This window comes from Scyliorhinus torazame, chromosome 22 (genome assembly GCF_047496885.1).
Source record: "Scyliorhinus torazame isolate Kashiwa2021f chromosome 22, sScyTor2.1, whole genome shotgun sequence".
NCBI lineage: Eukaryota > Metazoa > Chordata > Chondrichthyes > Carcharhiniformes > Scyliorhinidae > Scyliorhinus > Scyliorhinus torazame.
In genome coordinates, this window is record NC_092728.1 from 5,928,885 (window position 1) to 5,949,762 (window position 20,878).

The window sequence follows — 20,878 nt, forward strand, 5'->3', positions numbered from 1 at the left end:
CTCCTCCAGCCCCTACACCCCCTCCCTGTCTCTGTAACCTCCTCCAGCCCCTACACCCCTCCCTATCTCTGTAACCCCCTAACCCTAACCCTACACCCCTCCCTATCTCTGTAACCCCCTAGCCCTAACACTACACCCCTCCCTATCTCTGTAACCCCCTAACTTTAACCCTACAACCCTCCATTTCTCTGTAACCTCCTCCAGCCTCTACACCCCTCCCTATCTCTGTCACCTCCCCTAGCCCCTACACTCCTCCCTATATCTGTAATCCCCTCCAGCCCCAACGTATCTCTGTAACCTCCTCCAGCCCCTACACCCCTCCCTATCTCTGTAACCCCCTAACCCTAACCCTACACCCCTCCCTATCTCTGTAACCCCCTAGCCCTAACACTACACCCCTCCCTGTCTCTGTAACCCCCTAGCCCTAACACTACACCCCTCCCTATCTCTGTAACCCCCTAACTTTAACCCTACAACCCTCCCTATCTCTGTAACCTCCTCCAGTCTCTACACCCCTCCCTATCTCGGTAACCTCCCCTAGCCCCTGCACTCCTTCCTATATCTGTAATCCCCTCCAGCCCCTACGTATCTCTGTAACCTGCTCCAGCCCCTACACTTCTCCCTATCTCTGTAACTTCCTCCAGCCCCCACACCCCTCCCTATCTCAGTAACCTCCTCCAGCCTCTACACCCCTCCCTATGACTGTAACCTCCTCCAGCCCCTACAACCCTCCCTATTTCTGTTACCTCCTCCAGCCCCCTACACCCCTCCCTATCCCTGTAAACTCCTCCAGCCCCTACAACTCTCCCTATTTCTGTTACCTCCTCCAGCCCCTACACCTATCCCTATTTCTGTAACCTCCTCCAGCCCCCTACACCCCCTCCCTATCTCTGTAACCTCCTCCAGTCCCACACACCTCCCTATCTCTGTAACCTCCTCCAGCCCCCACACCCCTCCCTATCTCTATCACCTCCTCCAGCCCCTACAACCCTCCCTATTTCTGTTACCTCCTCCAGCCCCCTGCACCCCTCCCTATCTATGTAACCTCCTCCAGCCCCTACACCCCTCCCTATCTCTGTAACCCCCTAACCCTAACCCTACACCCCTCCCTATCTCTGTAACCCCCTAGCCCTAACACTACACCCCTCCCTATCTCTGTAACCCCCTAACTTTAACCCTACACCCTCCCTATCCCTGTAACCTCCTCCAGCCCTTACAACTCTCTCTATTTCTGTTACCTCCTCCAGCCCCTACACCCCTCCCTATCTCTGTAACCTACTCCAGCCCCTACACCCCTCCCTATCTCTGTAACCTACTCCAGCCCCCTACACCCCCTCCCTGTCTCTGTAACCTCCTCCAGCCCCGACACCCCTCCCTATCTCTGTAACCTCCTCCAGCCCCTACACCCCCTCCCTGTCTCTGTAACCTCCTCCAGCCCCTACACCCCTCCCTATCTCTGTAACCCCCTAACCCTAACCCTACACCCCTCCCTATCTCTGTAACCCCCTAGCCCTAACACTACACCCCTCCCTATCTCTGTAACCCCCTAACTTTAACCCTACAACCCTCCCTATCTCTGTAACCTCCTCCAGCCTCTACACCCCTCCCTATCTCTGTAACCTACTCCAGCCCCCTACACCCCCTCCCTGTCTCTGTAACCTCCTCCAGCCCCTACACCCCTCCCTATCTCTGTAACCTCCTCCAGCCCCTACACCCCCTCCCTGTCTCTGTAACCTCCTCCAGCCCCTACACCCCTCCCTATCTCTGTAACCCCCTAACCCTAACCCTACACCCCTCCCTATCTCTGTAACCCCCTAGCCCTAACACTACACCCCTCCCTATCTCTGTAACCCCCTAACTTTAACCCTACAACCCTCCCTTTCTCTGTAACCTCCTCCAGCCTCTACACCCCTCCCTATCTCTGTCACCTCCCCTAGCCCCTACACTCCTCCCTATATCTGTAATCCCCTCCAGCCCCAACGTATCTCTGTAACCTCCTCCAGCCCCTACACCCCTCCCTATCTCTGTAACCCCCTAACCCTAACCCTACACCCCTCCCTATCTCTGTAACCCCCTAGCCCTAACACTACACCCCTCCCTGTCTCTGTAACCCCCTAGCCCTAACACTACACCCCTCCCTATCTCTGTAACCCCCTAACTTTAACCCTACAACCCTCCCTATCTCTGTAACCTCCTCCAGTCTCTACACCCCTCCCTATCTCGGTAACCTCCCCTAGCCCCTACACTCCTTCCTATATCTGTAATCCCCTCCAGCCCCTACGTATCTCTGTAACCTGCTCCAGCCCCTACACTTCTCCCTATCTCTGTAACTTCCTCCAGCCCCCACACCCCTCCCTATCTCAGTAACCTCCTCCAGCCTCTACACCCCTCCCTATGACTGTAACCTCCTCCAGCCCCTACAACCCTCCCTATTTCTGTTACCTCCTCCAGCCACTACACCCTCCCTATCCCTGTAAACTGCTCCAGCCCCTACAACTCTCCCTATTTCTGTTACCTCCTCCAGCCCCTACACCTATCCCTATTTCTGTAACCTCCTCCAGCCCCCTACACCCCCTCCCTATCTCTGTAACCTCCTCCAGTCCCACACACCTCCCTATCTCTGTAACCTCCTCCAGCCCCCACACCCCTCCCTATCTCTATCACCTCCTCCAGCCCCTACAACCCTCCCTATTTCTGTTACCTCCTCCAGCCCCCTGCACCCCTCCCTATCTATGTAACCTCCTCCAGCCCCTACACCCCTCCCTATCTCTGTAACCCCCTAACCCTAACCCTACACCCCTCCCTATCTCTGTAACCCCCTAGCCCTAACACTACACCCCTCCCTATCTCTGTAACCCCCTAACTTTAACCCTACACCCTCCCTATCCCTGTAACCTCCTCCAGCCCTTACAACTCTCTCTATTTCTGTTACCTCCTCCAGCCCCTACACCCCTCCCTATCTCTGTAACCTACTCCAGCCCCTACACCCCTCCCAATCTCTGTAACCTACTCCAGCCCCCTACACCCCCTCCCTGTCTCTGTAACCTCCTCCAGCCCCTACACCCCTCCCTATCTCTGTAACCTCCTTCAGCCCCTACACCCCCTCCCTGTCTCTGTAACCTCCTCCAGCCCCTACACCCCTCCCTATCTCTGTAACCCCTTAACCCTAACCCTACACCCCTCCCTATCTCTGTAACACCCTAGCCCTAACACTACACCCCTCCCTATCTCTGTAACCCCCTAACTTTAACCCTACAACCCTCCCTATCTCTGTAACCTCCTCCAGCCTCTACACCCCTCCCTATCTCTGTAACCTCCCCTAGCCCCTACACTCCTTCCTATATCTGTAATCCCCTCCAGCCCCTACGTATCTCTGTAACCTGCTCCAGCCCCTACACTTCTCCCTATCTTTGTAACTTCCTCCAGCCCCCACACCCCTCCCTATCTCAGTAACCTCCTCCAGCCTCTACACCCCTCCCTATGACTGTAACCTCCTCCAGCCCCTACAACCCTCCCTATTTCTGTTACCTCCTCCAGACCCTACACCCTCCCTATCTCTATCACCTCCTCCAGCCCCTACAAACCTCCCTATTTCTGTTACCTCCTCCAGCCCCCTGCACCCCTCCCTATCTCTGTAACCTGCTCCAGCCCCGACACCCCTCCCTATCTCTGTCACCCCTGCAGCCCCTACACCCCTCCCTATCTCTGTAACCTGCTCCAGCCCCTACAACCCCTCCCTATCTCTGAAACCTCCTGCAGTCTCTACACCCCTCCCTATCTCTGTAACCTCCTCCAGTCTCTACAAACCTCCCTATCCCTGTAACCTCCTCCAGCCCCTACACCCCTCCCTATCTCTGTAACCTCCTCCAGCCCCTACACCCCTCCCTATCTCTGTAACCTCCTCCAGCCTCTACACCCCTCCCTATCTCTGTCACCTCCCCTAGCCCCTACACTCCTTCCTATATCTGTAATCCCCTCCAACCCCAACGTATCTCTGTAACCTCCTCCAGCCCCTACACTCCGCCCTATCTCTGTAACTAACTCCAGCCCCCACACCCTTCCCTATCTCAGTAACCTCCTCCAGCCCCTACACCCCTCCCTATCTCTGTGACCCCTGCAGCCCCTACACCCCTCCCTATCTCTGTAACCTCCTCCAGCCCCTACAACCCCTCCCTATCTCTGAAACCTCCTGCAGTCTCTACACCCCTCCCTATCTCTGTAACCTCCTCCAGTCTCTACAAACCTCCCTATCCCTGTAACCTCCTCCAGCCCCTACACCCCTCCCTATCTCTGTAACCTCCTCCAGTCTCTACACCCCTCCCTATCTCTGTCACCTCCCCAAGTCCCTACACTCCTCCCTATATCTGTAATCCCCTCCAGCCCCAACGTATCTCTGTAAACTCCTCCAGCCCCTACACTCCGCCCTATCTCTGTAACTTCCTCCAGCCCCCACACCCCTCCCTATCTCAGTAACTCCTCCAGCCCCCACACCCCTCCCTATGTCTGTAACCTCCTCCAGCCCCTACACCCTCCCTATCCCTGTAACCTCCTCCAGCCCTTACAACCCTCCCTATTTCTGTTACCTCCTCCAGCCCCCTGCACCCCTCCCTATCTCTGTAACGTCCTCCAGCCCCTACACCCCTCCCTATCTCTGTAACCCCCTAACCCTAACCCTACACCCCTCCCTATCTCTGTAACCCCCTAGCCCTAACATTACACCCCTCCCTATCTCTGTAACCCCCTAACGTTAACCCTACACCCTCCCTATCCCTGTAACCTCCTCCAGCCCTTACAACCCTCCCTATCTCTGTAACCTCCTCCAGCCCCTACACTTCTCCCTATCTCTGTAACTTCCTCCATCCCCCACACGCCTCCCTATCTCAGTACCCTCCTCCAGCCTCTACACCCCTCCCTATGACTGTAACCTCCTCCAGCCCCTACAACCCTCCCTATTTCTGTTACCTCCTCCAGCCCCTACACCCTCCCTATCCCTGTAACCTCCTCCAGCCCCTACAACTCTCCCTATTTCTGTTACCTCCTCCAGCCCCTACACCTACCCCTATCTCTGTAACCTCCTCCAGCCCCCTACACCCCCTCCCTATCTCTGTAACCTCCTCCAGTCCCACACCCCTCCCTATCTCTGTAACCTCCTCCAGCCCCCACACCCCTCCCTATCTCTATCACCTCCTCCAGCCCCTACAACCCTCCCTATTTCTGTTACCTCCTCCAGCCCCCTGCACCCCTCCCTATCTCTGTAACCTCCTCCAGCCCCTACACCCCTCCCTATCTCTGTAACCTCCTCCAGTCTCTACACCCCTCCCTATCTCTGTAACCTCCTCCAGCCCCTACAACCCCTCCCTATCTCTGAAACCTCCTGCAGTCTCTACACCCCTCCCTATCTCTGTAACCTCCTCCAGTCTCTACAAGCCTCCCCATCCCTGTAACCTCCTCCAGCCCCTACACCCCTCCCTATCTCTGTAACCTCCTCCAGCCCCTACACCCCTCCCTATCTCTGTAACCTCCTCCAGCCTCTACACCCCTCCCTATCTCTGTCACCTCCCCTAGCCCCTACACTCCTTCCTATATCTGTAATCCCCTCCAGCCCCAACGTATCTCTGTAACCTCCTCCAGCCCCTACACTCCGCCCTATCTCTGTAACTTCCTCCAGCCCCCACACCCCTCCCTATCTTAGTAACCTCCTCCAGCCCCTACACCCCTCCCTATCTCTGTCACCCCTGCAGCCCCTACACCCCTCCCAATCTCTGTAACCTCTTCCAGCCCCTACAACTCCTTCCTATCTCTGTAACCTCCTCCAGCCCCTACACCCCCTCGCTGTCTCTGTAACCTCCTCCAGCCCCTACACCTCTCCCTATCTCTGTAACCCCCTAACCCTAACCCTACACCCCTCCCTATCTCTGTAACCCCCTAGCCCTAACACTACACCCCTCCCTATCTCTGTAACCCCCTAACTTTAACCCTACAACCCTCCCTATCTCTGTAACCTCCTCCAGCCTCTACACCCCTCCCTATCTCTGTAACCTCCCCTAGCCCCTACACTCCTTCCTATATCTGTAATCCCCTCCAGCCCCTACGTATCTCTGTAACCTGCTCCAGCCCCTACACTTCTCCCTATCTCTGTAACTTCCTCCAGCCCCCACACCCCTCCCTATCTCAGTAACCTCCTCCAGCCTCTACACCCCTCCCTATGACTGTAACCTCCTCCAGCCCCTACAACCCTCCCTATTTCTGTTACCTCCTCCAGCCCCTACACACTCCCTATCCCTGTAACCTTCTCCAGCCCCTACAACTCTCCCTATTTCTGTTACCTCCTCCAGCCCCTACACCTATCCCTATCTCTGTAACCTCCTCCAGCCCCCTACACCCCCTAGCTATCTCTGTAACCTCGTCCAGTCCCTACACCCCTCCCTATCTCTGTAACCTCCTCCAGCCCCCACACCCCTCCCTATCTCTATCACCTCCTCCAGCCCCTACAAACCTCCCTATTTCTGTTACCTCCTCCAGCCCCCTGCACCCCTCCCTATCTCTGTAACCTCCTCCAGCCCCGACACCCCTCCCTATCTCTGTCACCCCTGCAGCCCCTACACCCCTCCCTATCTCTGTAACCTCCTCCAGCCCCTACACCCCTCCCTATCTCTGTAACCTCCTCCAGTCTCTACACCCCTCCCTATCTCTGTAACCTGCTCCAGCCCCTACAACCCCTCCCTATCTCTGAAACCTCCTGCAGTCTCTACACCCCTCCCTATCTCTGTAACCTCCTCCAGTCTCTACAAACCTCCCTATCCCTGTAACCTCCTCCAGCCCCTACACCCCTCCCTATCTCTGTAACCTCCTCCAGCCCCTACACCCCTCCCTATCTCTGTAACCTCCTCCAGCCTCTACACCCCTCCCTATCTCTGTCACCTCCCCTAGCCCCTACACTCCTTCCTATATCTGTAATCCCCTCCAGCCCCAACGTATCTCTGTAACCTCCTCCAGCCCCTACACTCCGCCCTATCTCTGTAACTTCCTCCAGCCCCCACACCCTTCCCTATCTCAGTAACCTCCTCCAGCCCCTACACCCCTCCCTATCTCTGTGACCCCTGCAGCCCCTACACCCCTCCCTATCTCTGTAACCTCCTCCAGCCCCTACAACCCCTCCCTATCTCTGAAACCTCCTGCAGTCTCTACACCCCTCCCTATCTCTGTAACCTCCTCCAGTCTCTACAAACCTCCCTATCCCTGTAACCTCCTCCAGCCCCTACACCCCTCCCTATCTCTGTAACCTCCTCCAGCCTCTACACCCCTCCCTATCTCTGTCACCTCCCCTAGTCCCTACACTCCTCCCTATATCTGTAATCCCCTCCAGCCCCAACGTATCTCTGTAAACTCCTCCAGCCCCTACACTCCGCCCTATCTCTGTAACTTCCTCCAGCCCCCACACCCCTCCCTATCTCAGTAACCTCCTCCAGCCCCTACACCCCTCCCTATGTCTGTAACCTCCTCCAGCCCCTACACCCTCCCTATCCCTGTAACCTCCTCCAGCCCTTACAACCCTCCCTATTTCTGTTACCTCCTCCAGCCCCCTGCACCCCTCCCTATCTCTGTAACGTCCTCCAGCCCCTACACCCCCCCCTATCTCTGTAACCCCCTAGCCCTAACACTACACCCCTCCCTATCTCTGTAACCCCCTAGCCCTAACACTACACCCCTCCCTATCTCTGTAACCCCCTAACGTTAACCCTACACCCTCCCTATCCCTGTAACCTCCTCCAGCCCTTACAACCCTCCCTATTTCTGTTACCTCCTCCAGCCCCTACACCCCTCCCTATCTCTGTAACCTCCTCCAGCCCCTACACCCCTCCCTATCTCTGTAACCTCCTCCAGCCCCTACACCTCTCCCTATCTCTGTAACCCCCTAACCCTAACCCTACACCCCTCCCTATCTCTGTAACCCCCTAGCCCTAACACTACACCCCTCCCTATCTCTGTAACCCCCTAACTTTAACCCTACAACCCTCCCTATCTCTGTAACCTCCTCCAGCCTCTACACCCCTCCCTATCTCTGTAACCTTCCTTGGCCCTACACTCCTTCCTATATCTGTAATCCCCTCCAGCCCCTACGTATCTCTGTAACCTGCTCCAGCCCCTACACTTCTCCCTATCTCTGTAACTTCCTCCAGCCCCCACACCCCTCCCTATCTCAGTAACCTCCTCCAGCCTCTACACCCCTCCCTATGACTGTAACCTCCTACAGCCCCTACAACCCTCCCTATTTCTGTTACCTCCTCCAGCCCCTACACCCTCCCTATCCCTGTAACCTCCTCCAGCCCCTACAACTCTCCCTATTTCTGTTACCTCCTCCAGCCCCTACACCTATCCCTATCTCTGTAACCTCCTCCAGCCCCCTACACCCCCTCCCTATCTCTGTAACCTCGTCCAGTCCTACACCCCTCCCTATCTCTGTAACCTCCTCCAGCCCCCACACCCCTCCCTATCTCTATCACCTCCTCCAGCCCCTACAAACCTCCCTATTTCTGTAACCTCCTCCAGCCCCTACACCCCTCCCTATCTCTGTAACCTCCTCCAGTCTCTACACCCCTCCCTATCTCTGTAACCTGCTCCAGCCCCTACAACCCCTCCCTATCTCTGAAACCTCCTGCAGTCTCTACACCCCTCCCTATCTCTGTAACCTCCTCCAGTCTCTACAAACCTCCCTATCCCTGTAACCTCCTCCAGCCCCTACACCCCTCCCTATCTCTGTAACCTCCTCCAGCCCCTACACCCCTCCCTATCTCTGTAACCTCCTCCAGCCTCTACACCCCTCCCTATCTCTGTCACCTCCCCTAGCCCCTACACTCCTTCCTATATCTGTAATCCCCTCCAGCCCCAACGTATCTCTGTAACCTCCTCCAGCCCCTACACTCCGCCCTATCTCTGTAACTTCCTCCAGCCCCCACACCCTTCCCTATCTCAGTAACCTCCTCCAGCCCCTTCACCCCTCCCTATCTCTGTGACCCCTGCAGCCCCTACACCCCTCCCTATCTCTGTAACCTCCTCCAGCCCCTACAACCCCTCCCTATCTCTGAAACCTCCTGCAGTCTCTACACCCCTCCCTATCTCTGTAACCTCCTCCAGTCTCTACAAACCTCCCGATCCCTGTAACCTCCTCCAGCCCCTACACCCCTCCCTATCTCTGTAACCTCCTCCAGCCTCTACACCCCTCCCTATCTCTGTCACCTCCCCTAGTCCCTACACTCCTCCCTATATCTGTAATCCCCTCCAGCCCCAACGTATCTCTGTAAACTCCTCCAGCCCCTACACTCCGCCCTATCTCTGTAACTTCCTCCAGCCCCCACACCCCTCCCTATCTCAGTAACCTCCTCCAGCCCCTACACCCCTCCCTATGTCTGTAACCTCCTCCAGCCCCTACACCCTCCCTATCCCTGTAACCTCCTCCAGCCCTTACAACCCTCCCTATTTCTGTTACCTCCTCCAGCCCCCTGCACCCCTCCCTATCTCTGTAACGTCCTCCAGCCCCTACACCCCCCCCTATCTCTGTAACCCCCTAGCCCTAACACTACACCCCTCCCTATCTCTGTAACCCCCTAGCCCTAACACTACACCCCTCCCTATCTCTGTAACCCCCTAACGTTAACCCTACACCCTCCCTATCCCTGTAACCTCCTCCAGCCCTTACAACCCTCCCTATTTCTGTTACCTCCTCCAGCCCCTACACCCCTCCCTATCTCTGTAACCTCCTCCAGCCCCTACACCCCTCCCTATCTCTGTAACCTCCTCCAGCCCCTACACCCCCTCCCTGTCTCTGTAACCTCCTCCAGCCCCTACACCCCTCCCTATCTCTGTAACCTCCTCCAGCCCCTACACCCCTCCCTATCTCTGTAACCTCCTCCAGTCCCTACACCCCTCCCTATCTCTGTAACCTCCTCCAGTCCCTACACCCCTCCCTATCTCTGTAACCTCCTCCAGCCCCTACACCCCTCCCCATCTCTGTAACCTCCTCCAGCCCCTACACCCTCCCTATCTCTGTAACCTCCTCCAGCCCCTACAACCCTCCCTATCTCTGTAACTTCCTCCAGCCCCTACACCCTCCCTATCTCTGTAACCTCCTCCAGCCCCTGCACCCCTCCCTATCTCTGTAACCTCCTCCAGCTCCGATACCCCGCGCTCCGCCACATCTGGGCCTGGCGGATATTTGATCAGCTGGACGGACACTCCGCAGTGCCCCTCCTCTCAGGGACATTTCTCGCCCGCCCGCCTCTTACCCTTTTCATCGCCCACGTTCATGGCCCACTCGAAGGTGTTGCAGAAGCGGTCGATGGCGTCCACCACGCTCTGCGGGTCTCCCCGCCTGGCCGTGCCCAGCACGTGGCGCAGCACCCGCTCAGGTTGGGTGCTGCCCGTCAGTCGGTCCCACAGGTTGAGGACGATCGTCTCGTGCCACAGAATGCAGAACCACGCATTCCTATTGGCCAGCGCTGGGAGCAGCTTGAAGATGAGGAGGCAGCCAATGGCGGCAGTGGCTAGGGCACAGAGAAGGAGGGCCATCTGTAAAAATGGGCGAATCACAGAGTCACACGGGGCAGAAGAAGCCCTTCAGTCCATCAAGTCTGCACCTGACCCGCCCACCTCATACCATCTGTCACCTCTTGGCCAATAGCCTTGAAGGTTATAACGTGCCAATCCACCTACCCGGCACATCTTTTGGGATGTGGGGGTGAGACCCATGCAGACACGGGGCGAATGTGCAAACTCCACACGGACAGTGACCCAGAGCCGGGATCGAACCCGGGACCTCGGCCCCGTGAGGCAGCAGTGCTAACCCAGTGCGCCACCCCGCTGCCCTTTGTCCACTGAAAATTAGAGGATGCAGTGCAGAAATGCCCCTCAGCATCCAAAGATGTGCAGGTTAAGTGGGATTGCGGGCATCGGTCAGGTGAGTGGGACTAGGTAGGATCCTCTCTCGGAGGATCTCTTGGGGGGGGGTTGGTTGGTGCAGCCTCTACGGGCCGAATGGCCTCCTTATGCACTGTGGGGATTCTGTGGATTCCAGGAAGGGCAGTGGAGACCGAATCGGCGAGCTCGTTCGCGGCAGAATTCCATAGATCGCAGGACGCGGGTGACATCGGTGGACGGGAACGTGCCACAGCCAATCAAACGTGGCCGAGAATCAAACTCTGATCGCCATCAGTTGTGGTTGATCTGTGGTTACTGTTTGCCGCCGTGGAGCCTTGCGGGGTTACCGTTGCGGTCGTTTATTCGCCACATTATAGGAAGGATGTGATTGCACTGGAGGGGGTGCAGAGGAGATTCACCAGGATGGTGCCTCGGGTGGAACGTTTCAGTTATGAAGAGAGGTTGGATAGACTTGGGTTGTTTTCGCTGGAGCAGAGACGTCTGAGGGGCGACCTGATCGAGGTGGACAAGATTATGAGGGGCGTGGACAGGGTGGAGAGGGAGCAGCTGTTCCCCTCAGTTGAAGGGTCAGTTACGAGGGGGACACAAGTTCAAGGTGAGGGGTGGGAGGTTATGGGGGGATTTGAGGAAAAGTTTTTTTACCCAGAGGGTGGTGAGGGTCTGGAACGCACGGCCTGGGAGGGGGGTAGAGGCGGGTTGCCTCACGTCCGTTAATAAGTACCTGTATGACCCACATGTTTTGGTCATGTCCGGCACTGCAGGGGTTCTGGGTGGGGGTGGCAAAGGTGCTTTCGAAGGTGGTGGGGGTCCGGGTCGAGCCAGGCTGGGGGTTGGCTATATTCGGGGTTGCAGAAGAGCCGGGAGTGCAGGAGGCGAGAGAGGCTGATGTCTTGGCCTTTGCGTCCCTAGTAGCCCGGCGCAGTATATTGTTAATGTGGAAGGAAGCTAAACCCCCGGGCGTGGAGACCTGGATAAATGACATGGCAGGGTTTATAAAGTTAGAACGGGTAAAGTTCGCACTAAGGGGTTCGGCTCAAGGGTTCACCAGGCGGTGGCAACCGTTCACTGACTGTCTCGCAGAACGATAAGGGAACTGGGAAAGTAGCAGCAGCAACCCAGGGGGGAGGGCCGGGCGGGTCCTCAGGGGTGTTTTTGGATAAATATTTGTATTAGGCTAGGTATACTGGATTGTTTGATTTTATTTTTGGAGAGTTATTATTTTTGATAGGGCAGTTGCCATTTAGTTTATATATTATTTATTTATTTGTTAAAAACGGCCACTGTTATTTATACTGTTTTACTGTTGTAAAAAGGAAAACCTTTGTACTGTTTTGTTTGGCCAAAAAATTTGAATAAAATATATATTTTTTTAAAAATAAGTACCTGTACGGGCACTGGGTTAGCACTGCTGCCTCACGGCGCCGAGGTCCCAGGTTCGATCCCGGCCCTGGGTCACTGTCCGTGTGGAGTTTGCACGTTCTCCCCGTGTCTGCGTGGGTTTCCTCCCACAGTCCAAAGATGCAGGTTAGGTGGATTGGCCGTGATCAATTGCTCTTAGTGTCCAAAAAGTTAGGTGGGGTTACTGGGTTATGGGGATAGGGTGGAGGTGTGGGTTTAAGTCGGGTGCTCTTTCCAAGTCATGACTCGATGGGCCGAATGGCCTCCTTCTGCACTGTAAATTCTATTGAAAGTGGCCACTTTTGCAGACGACATAAAAGTTGGTGGAATTGCGGATAGAGATGAATACTGCAGGATATAGATTGGTTGGAGACTTGGGCGGAGAGATGGCAGATGGAGTTTAATCCGGACAAATGTGAGGTAATGCATTTTGGAAGGTCTACTGCAGGTAGGGAATATACAGTGAATGGTAGAACCCATGAGTATTGAAAGTCAGAGAGATCTAGGTGTACAGGTCCACAGGTCACTGAAAGGGGCAACACAGGTGAAGGTAGTCAAGAAGGCATACGGCATGCTTACCTTCATTGGCCGGGGCATTGAGTATAAAAATTGGCAAGTCATGTTGCAGCTGTATAGAACCTTAGTGATGCACCATCAATGACCACGAGACGAGATTGGTGAAACTATTGAGGCTTTATTGCACAAGATGATATGCCTCCTGCAGCTGGAACCAGAATGGGAGCAGCTCAGGAGAGCAGACACTTTTATACACCACCTGCTGGGAGGAGCCAGCAGGCTGGGATTTACCGTGTTACCTGTAGTACAGTGAAAGTACCTTAATACGGGTAGCGTGTTACCAGTGGTGTTTACCACATTCACCCCCTGTTTCAAAAAAAGTCCAGCGGGGGTGAAAACAATGTTACAGATTGAGTCTGTCGGGGGCTCTGACCCTCCGCCGCAATCGCCTCAGTCCTGGTGGTGATGTGGGCGCCAATGTGGTCACCTGTGACTCCGGGAGTGTGTTGTCCTCTCCTTCGTCACCCAGTAGTGGATCCGGGGGGAGCTGCTGGGGTGGGGGCTGCGATGAGGTTTGCTGGTGGGAGGGTGGGCGGCGCAGGGGCGAGGGGGGCAACCAGAGGGGGAGGGGATGGTACCAGGTCGGGCGTGGTGATGGTTGTGGGTGGGGACCCAGCGGGCGCCAGGTCCCGGAGGGAGACTGAGTCCTGGCGCCCGTCGGGGTGTGCTACGTAGGCGTACTGCAGGTTTGTATGGAGGAGGTGGACTTTCTCAACCAGGGGATCCGATTTATGAATCCTCACATGCTTCTGTAGAAGGACGAGCCCAGGAACTGTCAGCCATGTTGGGAGAGATACCCCGGAGGTGGACTTCCTAGGGAAGGCAAACATACGTTCGTGAGGGGTCTCATTAGTAGCAGTGCACAGGAGCGACCGGATGGAGTGGAGCGCATCGGGGAGGATCTCCTGCCAGTGGGAGACCGGGAGATTCCTGGACCGAAGGGCCAGCAGGACGGCCTTCCAGACCGTTCCGTTCTCCCTCTCCACCTGCCCGTTTCCCCGGGGGTTGTAGTTGGTCGTCCTGCTCGAGGCGATGCCCTTGCTGAGCAGGAATTGACGCAGCTCATCGCTCACGAAGGAGGATCCCCGATCGCTATGGATGTAGGTGGGGAAACCGAACAGGGTGAAGATGCTGCGCAGGGCCCTAATGACCGTGGTAGACGTCATGTCGGGGCACGGGATGGCGAATGGGAAACGGGAGTACTCATCAATTACATTGAGGAAGTACGCTGCGGTCGGTGGAGGGGAGGGGCCCTTTGAAGTCCATGCTGAGGCGTTCAAAGGGGCGGGAAGCCTTCACCAGATGCGCTCTATCTGGCCAGTAGAAGTGCGGCTTGCACTCCGCGCAGACTGGGCAGTCCCTGGTCACGGTCCTGACCTCCTCGATGGAGTAAGGCAGGTTGCGAGCCTTGATAAAATGGAAGAACCGGGTGACCCCCGGGTGGCAGAGGTCATTGTGGAGGGCCTGGAGTCGGTCTACTTGTGCACTGGCACATGTACCGCGGGACAGGGCATCAGGGGGCTCATTGACCTTCCCCGGGCGATACAAGATCTCATAGTTATAGGTGGAGAGCTCGATCCTCCACCTCAAGATCTTGTCATTCTTGATCTTGCCCCGCTGTGTGTTATTAAACATGAAGGCAACCGACTGTTGGTCAGTGAGGAGAGTTCTCACATTCTGGTAAATCTCTTCTGCACCCTCTCTAAAGCCTCCACATCCTTCTGGTAGTGTGGCGACCAGAATTTAACACTATACCCCAAGTGTGGCCTAACAAAGGTTCTATACAGCTGCAACATGATTTGCCAATTCTTATACGCAATGCCCCGGCCAATGAAGGCAAGCATGCCGTATGCCTTCTTGACTACCTTCTCCACCTGTGTTGCCCCTTTCAGTGACCTGTGGACCTGTGTAGAAGCTAGCTATTTTCTATTGGTAAAAGATAGCTCTTTAGCATTGATCCCCTCGTCTATTAAACACCATTTTAAAACTCACTCATCCCTTCAGGTCATTTCAAAACACACATTCAGCATTTCAAAACCTAGCTTCAACAGAACACAGAAACAGATAGATTTAAAACAGCATTCTTGTTCAGCTAACAAAGACATTTGCAAGATAAAGTGACCAAGGACAGGGCAGGCTCCGTGACAACAGGGCAGGAACCTAAAGACAGTATTGTCCTCAGCAAGAATCCAGTTAATGAGTGACAACTAACCCTCAAATCAAACTCATTTGATGTTAATCCAAACCAATTAGAATTACATTGGGGTGTAGATAGATGGCTAAAGACTGTTAGGAATTGGTATAACCGTGACGGATTTTCGGACATCTCTCTCTTTCTTGAATCATCTATACTTTGACTTACTATTCGCTGTCTCCCTGTCTTTCATATTTCATTTTCAGACTTTGACTTTTAAACATATTGCAAGCTGTTTACCTAAGCAAGAAAATCATTTCTGTGATTGTTTGAAAGTTGAATTGGCTACAAATTGCCTCTCTGTGATTCCTATGCTGGTTGCACTTATTAGAGAGTTAGACTTTTAAATGACTCTCAATAGAAGAGAAATAAAATGATACTCATTTACACCTGACAAGTTTTAACTCAAATTTCTACTGAGATTTAGTGATTCGCAAAGTGCAGCTGAATCCGGATGGTAGAATCTATCAACTGGCGTAGTCGGCAGGAAAGGGAGTTTTAACCTCCATTTTGTTGAACTCAGTGTGCTGAAGGGTTTACTTAGTGTTCAGGGGGATGTCTCCCATTCAAACTTTCCAGGCTGTGTGGGGATCCCGGACACGGCCGCTTCAGCATTCACTCCTGCCCCCACCCTCCTGCTTCTACCAACAGCACCATCAAAGCAGCCACTCATTGCCAAAGGGGCATTTGCATATAGATATGCACCCCCCCACACCCCCCACACCCCCCCCCCCACACGCAAAACTCGGTTTTGTTTAATCAGAAGTCCAGAAAGTCCAACAAAGATTCCTTTCTCGTGTTGAAGACGACCATTTTGCGAGTTTCAGATTTCATGAATACACACTGGACTCTTACAATGAGGGCCCGCCTCCTGGCTACAGGGATATGAGATAAGTCACATATCGCTAAAAAGTCGCCAAGAACAGTCAACTTGAGAAAACTCATTATTTTGAATGTTGCTTTATTAATTTTAAGAAATTAACATATCTTGTTAAGCTGTGCTTCCTTTAACAGATTCGACGAATTGCTCGACAGAAAACCAAGATTCAGCGCAAGATTGGTTCAGTCATATATTCAACATGTTATTGTGTTTGATATTTTAAAATAAATGTTTAAAATTAGCCTGGAAATTAAAACTTCAGACAATGTGGAAGCTGTTTTTTTTTTAAAAACACAACTCTGATTAAAAGCAAATCTATATTCCAAGAGATGGAGTTGCCGGCGTTGGACTGGGGTGGGCACAGTACGAAGTCTTACAACACCAGGTTAAAGTCCAACAGGTTTGTTTCGATGTCACTAGCTTTCGGAGCGCTGCTCCTTCCTCAGGTATATTCCAAGAGAACACATTGTTCTAAAACATTTGATGATGGGAATTTGGCAGCAATCAAACTTATACTCCCAGTCCATTTGAGTGACTATATGAAAAACGTTTAGAGATGCAAATGGCATAATTCCAATTTATCCACCCACTATACACCCTTTTTGTCTCTGCAGGAAAATTAACCGGCAGTCCTCATCCCTATCCGCAATTCCACCAACCTTTGTGTCGTCTGCAAACTTACTAATCAGACCAGTTACATTTTCCTCCAAATCATTTATATATACTACGAACAGCAAAGGTCCCAGCACTGATCCCTGTGGAACACCACTGGTCACAGCCCTCCAATCAGAAAAGCACCCTTCCATTGCTACTCTCTGCCTTCTATGACCTAGCCAGTTCTGTATCCACCTTGCCAGCTCACCCCTGATCCCGTGTGACTTCACCTTTTGTACCAGTCTGCCATGAGGGATCATGTCAAAGGCCTTACTGAAGTCCATATAGACAACATCCATTGCCCTACCTGCATCAATCCTCTTTGTGACCTCTTCGAAAAACTCTATCAAGTTAGTGAGACACGACCTCCCCTTCACAAAACCACGCTGCCTCTCACTAATATGTCCATTTACTTCCAAATGGGGGTAGATCCTGTCTCGAAGAATTCTCTCCAGTAATTTCCCTACCACTGAAGTAAGCCTCACCGGCCTGTAGTTTCCTGGATTATCCCTGCTACCCTTCTTAAACAGAGGAACAACATTGGCTGTTTTCCAGTCCTCCGGGACATCACCTGAAGACAGTGAGGATCCAAAGATTTCTGTCAAGGCCTCAGCAATTTCCTCTCTAGCCTCCTTCAGTATTCTGGGGTAGATCCCATCAGGCCCTGGGGACTTATCTACCTTAATATTTTTCAAGACGCCTAACACCTCAACTTTTTGGATCTCAATGTGACCCAGGCTATCTACACACCCTTCTCCAGACTCAACATCCACCAATTCCTTCTCTTTGGTGAATACTGATACAAAGTATTCATTTAGTACCTCGCCCATTTCCTCTGGCTCCACACATAGATTCCCTTGCCTATCCTTCAGTGGGCCAACCCTTTCCCTGGCTACCCTCTTGCTTTTTATGTACGTGTAAAAAGCCTTGGGATTTTCCTTAACCCTATTTGCCAATGACTTTTCGTGACCCCTTTTAGCCCTCCTGACTCCTTGCTTAAGTTCCTTCCTACTTTCCTTATATTCCACACAGGCTTCGTCTGTTCCCAGCCTTCTAGCCCTGACAAATGCCTCCTTTTTCTTTTTGACGAGGCCTACAATATCTCTTGTTATCCAAGGTTCCCGGAATTTGCCGTATTTATCCTTCATCCGCACAGGAACATGCCGGTCCTGAATTCCTTTCAACTGACATTTGAAAGCCTCCCACATGTCAGATGTTGATTTACCCTCAAACATCCGCCCCCAATCTAGGTTCTTCAGTTCCCATCTAATACTGTTATAATTAGCCTCCCCCCAATTTAGCACATTAACCCTAGGACCACTCTTATCCTTGTCCACCAGCACTTTAAAACTTACTGAATTGTGGTCACTGTTCCCGAAATGCTCCCCTGCTGAAACTTCTAACACCTGGCCGGGCTCATTCCCCAATACCAGGTCCAGTACAGCCCCTTCCCTCGTTGGACTATCTACATATTGTTTTAAGAAGCCCTCCTGGATGCTCCTTACAAACTCTGCCCCGTCCAAGCCCCTGGCACTAAGTGAGTCCCAGTCAATATTGGGGAAGTTGAAGTCTCCCATCACAACAAGCCTGTTGCTTTTATTCCTTTTCAAAATCTGTCTACCTATCTGCTCCTCTATCTCCCACTGGCTGCTGGGTGGCCTGTAGTAAACCCCCAACATTGCGACTGCACCCTTCTTATTCCTGATCCCTACCCATATAGCCTCACTGCCCTCTGAGGTGTCCGCCCGCAGTACAGCTGTGATAGTCTCCCTAACCAGTAGCACAACTCCTCCACCCCTTTTACAACCCCTCTATCCCGCCTGAAACATCTAAATCCTGGAACGTTTAGCTGCCAATCCTGTCCTACCCTCAACCAGGTCTCTGTAATAGCAACAACATCATAGTTCCAAGTACTAATCCAAGCTCTAAGTTCATCTGCCTTACCCGTAATACTTCTTGCATTAAAACATATGCACTTCAGGCCACCAGACCCGCTGTTTTTAGCAACGTCACCCTGCCTGCTCTGCCTCAGAGCCAGACTGGCCCTATTCCTTAGTTCTCCGTCAATGTTTCCACCTTCTGACCTATTGCTCCCGTGCCCACCCCCCTGCCATACTAGTTTCAACCCTCCCGTGTGACACTCACAAATCTCGCAGCCAGGATATTTATGCCTCTCCAGTTTAGATGCAACCCGTCCTTCTTATACAGGTCACACCTGCCCCGGAAGAGCTCCCAGTGGCCCAGATAACGGAAATCCTCCCTCCTACACCAGCTGTTTAGCCACATGTTTAGCTGCTCTATCTTCCTATTTCTAGCCTCACTGGCATGTGGCACAGGGAGTAATCCCGAGATTACAACCCTCGAGGTCCTGTCTTTTAACTTTCTGCCTGGCTCCCTTAACTCCTGCTGCAGGACCTCATGCCCCTTCCTGCCTATGTCGTTAGTACCAATATGTACAACGACCTCTGCCTGTTTGCCCTCCCCCTTCAGGATGCCCGCTACCCGTTTCGAGACATCCTGTACCCTGGCACCAGGGAGGCAACATAACCATCCTGGAGTCTCTTTCACGTAGAAGCAGTATCTGTGCCCCTAACTATAGAGTCCCCTATGACTCTTGCACTTCCGCAATTTGACCCTCCCCGCTGAACATCAGAGCCAGCCGTGGTGCCACTGCTCTCGCTGCTGCTGATTTCCCCTGATAGGCTATCCCCCCCGACAGTATCCAAATTGGTATACCTGTTCGAGAGGGGGACAACCACAGAGGATTCCTGCACTGACTGCCTGCCCTTTCTGGTGGTCACCCATTTCTCTGCCTGAGCCTTGGGTGTGACCACATTTATATAACTGCGATCTATGACGCTTTCCGCCACCTGCATGCTCCTAAGTGCATCCAATTGCTGCTCCAACCGAACCATGCGGTCTGTGAGGAGCTGCCATTGGTTACACTTGCTGCAGATGTAGTCGACTGGAACGCTGGAAGCATCACAGCTCTGCCACATCTCACAGTTGGAGCACTGCGCCCCGCTGAGTGACATTTAAGCACTAATTAATCACTAACCCTAACCCTAATTAGATTTGTTTTGCAACCGTATTTTTTTTTGGAAATTTAACAGATTCCCAACCAGCCCATCAGGTCACAGCTTTACTGTGATGTCACTTCAGTTTTCTCCCCCCACACAATTTGAAGAGGTAATAAAAATAAAAATCACTAACCTTCCCAGGATGCTCTCTGGTTCTCTCCCTGCAGATTAATAGTTACAGGCCAGAAGAAAGAGAGGAAAACGGTAGGGGAAAAGCACCTTCCCTCACTCTGCGCCGAATTACCAAGTTAAAATTCCCACTCAGGATGTGTCTCACTCACCTGCACAGCTAACCGAGTGCGCTTCTTGTCTGTCTTTGAAACAGATCCCAGCTAACCAGGGTGACACACACTACTTATGCTTCAAATAGGAGACTACAATGTACACCCGTCTGCCACTAAACAAGCCTCAGGTGACTGACAGATAACTGCCTCTCAGCAATAAGGGTGGGGCAGCTTCAGCAACTACTCAGACACTAATCTACACATTGCACTTTTCACTGAAAAACAGCAGTATGAGACTTAGGGAGTGCCGCACTGTCAGAGGGTCAGTACTGAGGGAGCACCGCACTGTCAGAGGGTCAGTACTGAGGGAGTGCCGCACTGTCAGATGGTCAGTACATGAGGGAGTGCCGCACTGTCAGAGGGTCAGTACTGAGGGAGCGCCGCACTGTCAGAGGGTCAGTACTGAGGGAGTGCTGGACTGTCAGAGGGTCAGTACTGAGGGAGCGCCGCACTGTCAGAGGGTCAGTACTGAGGGAGTGCCACACTGTCAGATGGTCAGTACATGAGGGAGTGCCGCACTGTCAGAGGGTCAGTACTGAGGGAGCGCCGCACTGTCAGAGGGTCAGTACTGAGGGAGTGCCGCACTGTCAGAGGGTCAGTACTGAGGGAGCGCCGCACTGTCAGTGGGTCAGTACTGAGGGAGTGCCGCACTGTCAGTGGGTCAGTACTGAGGGAGTGCTGCACTGTCAGACGGTCAGTACTGAGGGAGCACAGCACTGTCAGAGGGTCAGTGCTGAGGGAGTGCCGCACTGTCAGAGGGCCAGTACTGAGGGAGTGCTGCACTGTCAGAGGGTCAGTACTGATGGAGTGCCGCACTGTCAGAGGGCCAGTACCTGAGGGAGTGCCGCACTGTCAGAGGGTCAGTACTGAGGGAGCA

The 20,878-nt window shown here is 53.4% G+C and overlaps 1 protein-coding gene across 1 annotated transcript in view; it reads right to left on the minus strand.

Annotated features, from left to right (window-relative positions):
• The window catches only part of LOC140398887 (catechol O-methyltransferase A-like), a 167,612-nt gene that overhangs the window by 112,595 nt on the left and 34,139 nt on the right, over positions 1–20,878 (minus strand). The window contains exon 2 of the mRNA XM_072487834.1: positions 10,284–10,566. Coding sequence (XP_072343935.1) covers positions 10,284–10,566 — 283 coding nt within the window. The remainder of the gene's footprint in view (positions 1–10,283; positions 10,567–20,878) is intronic.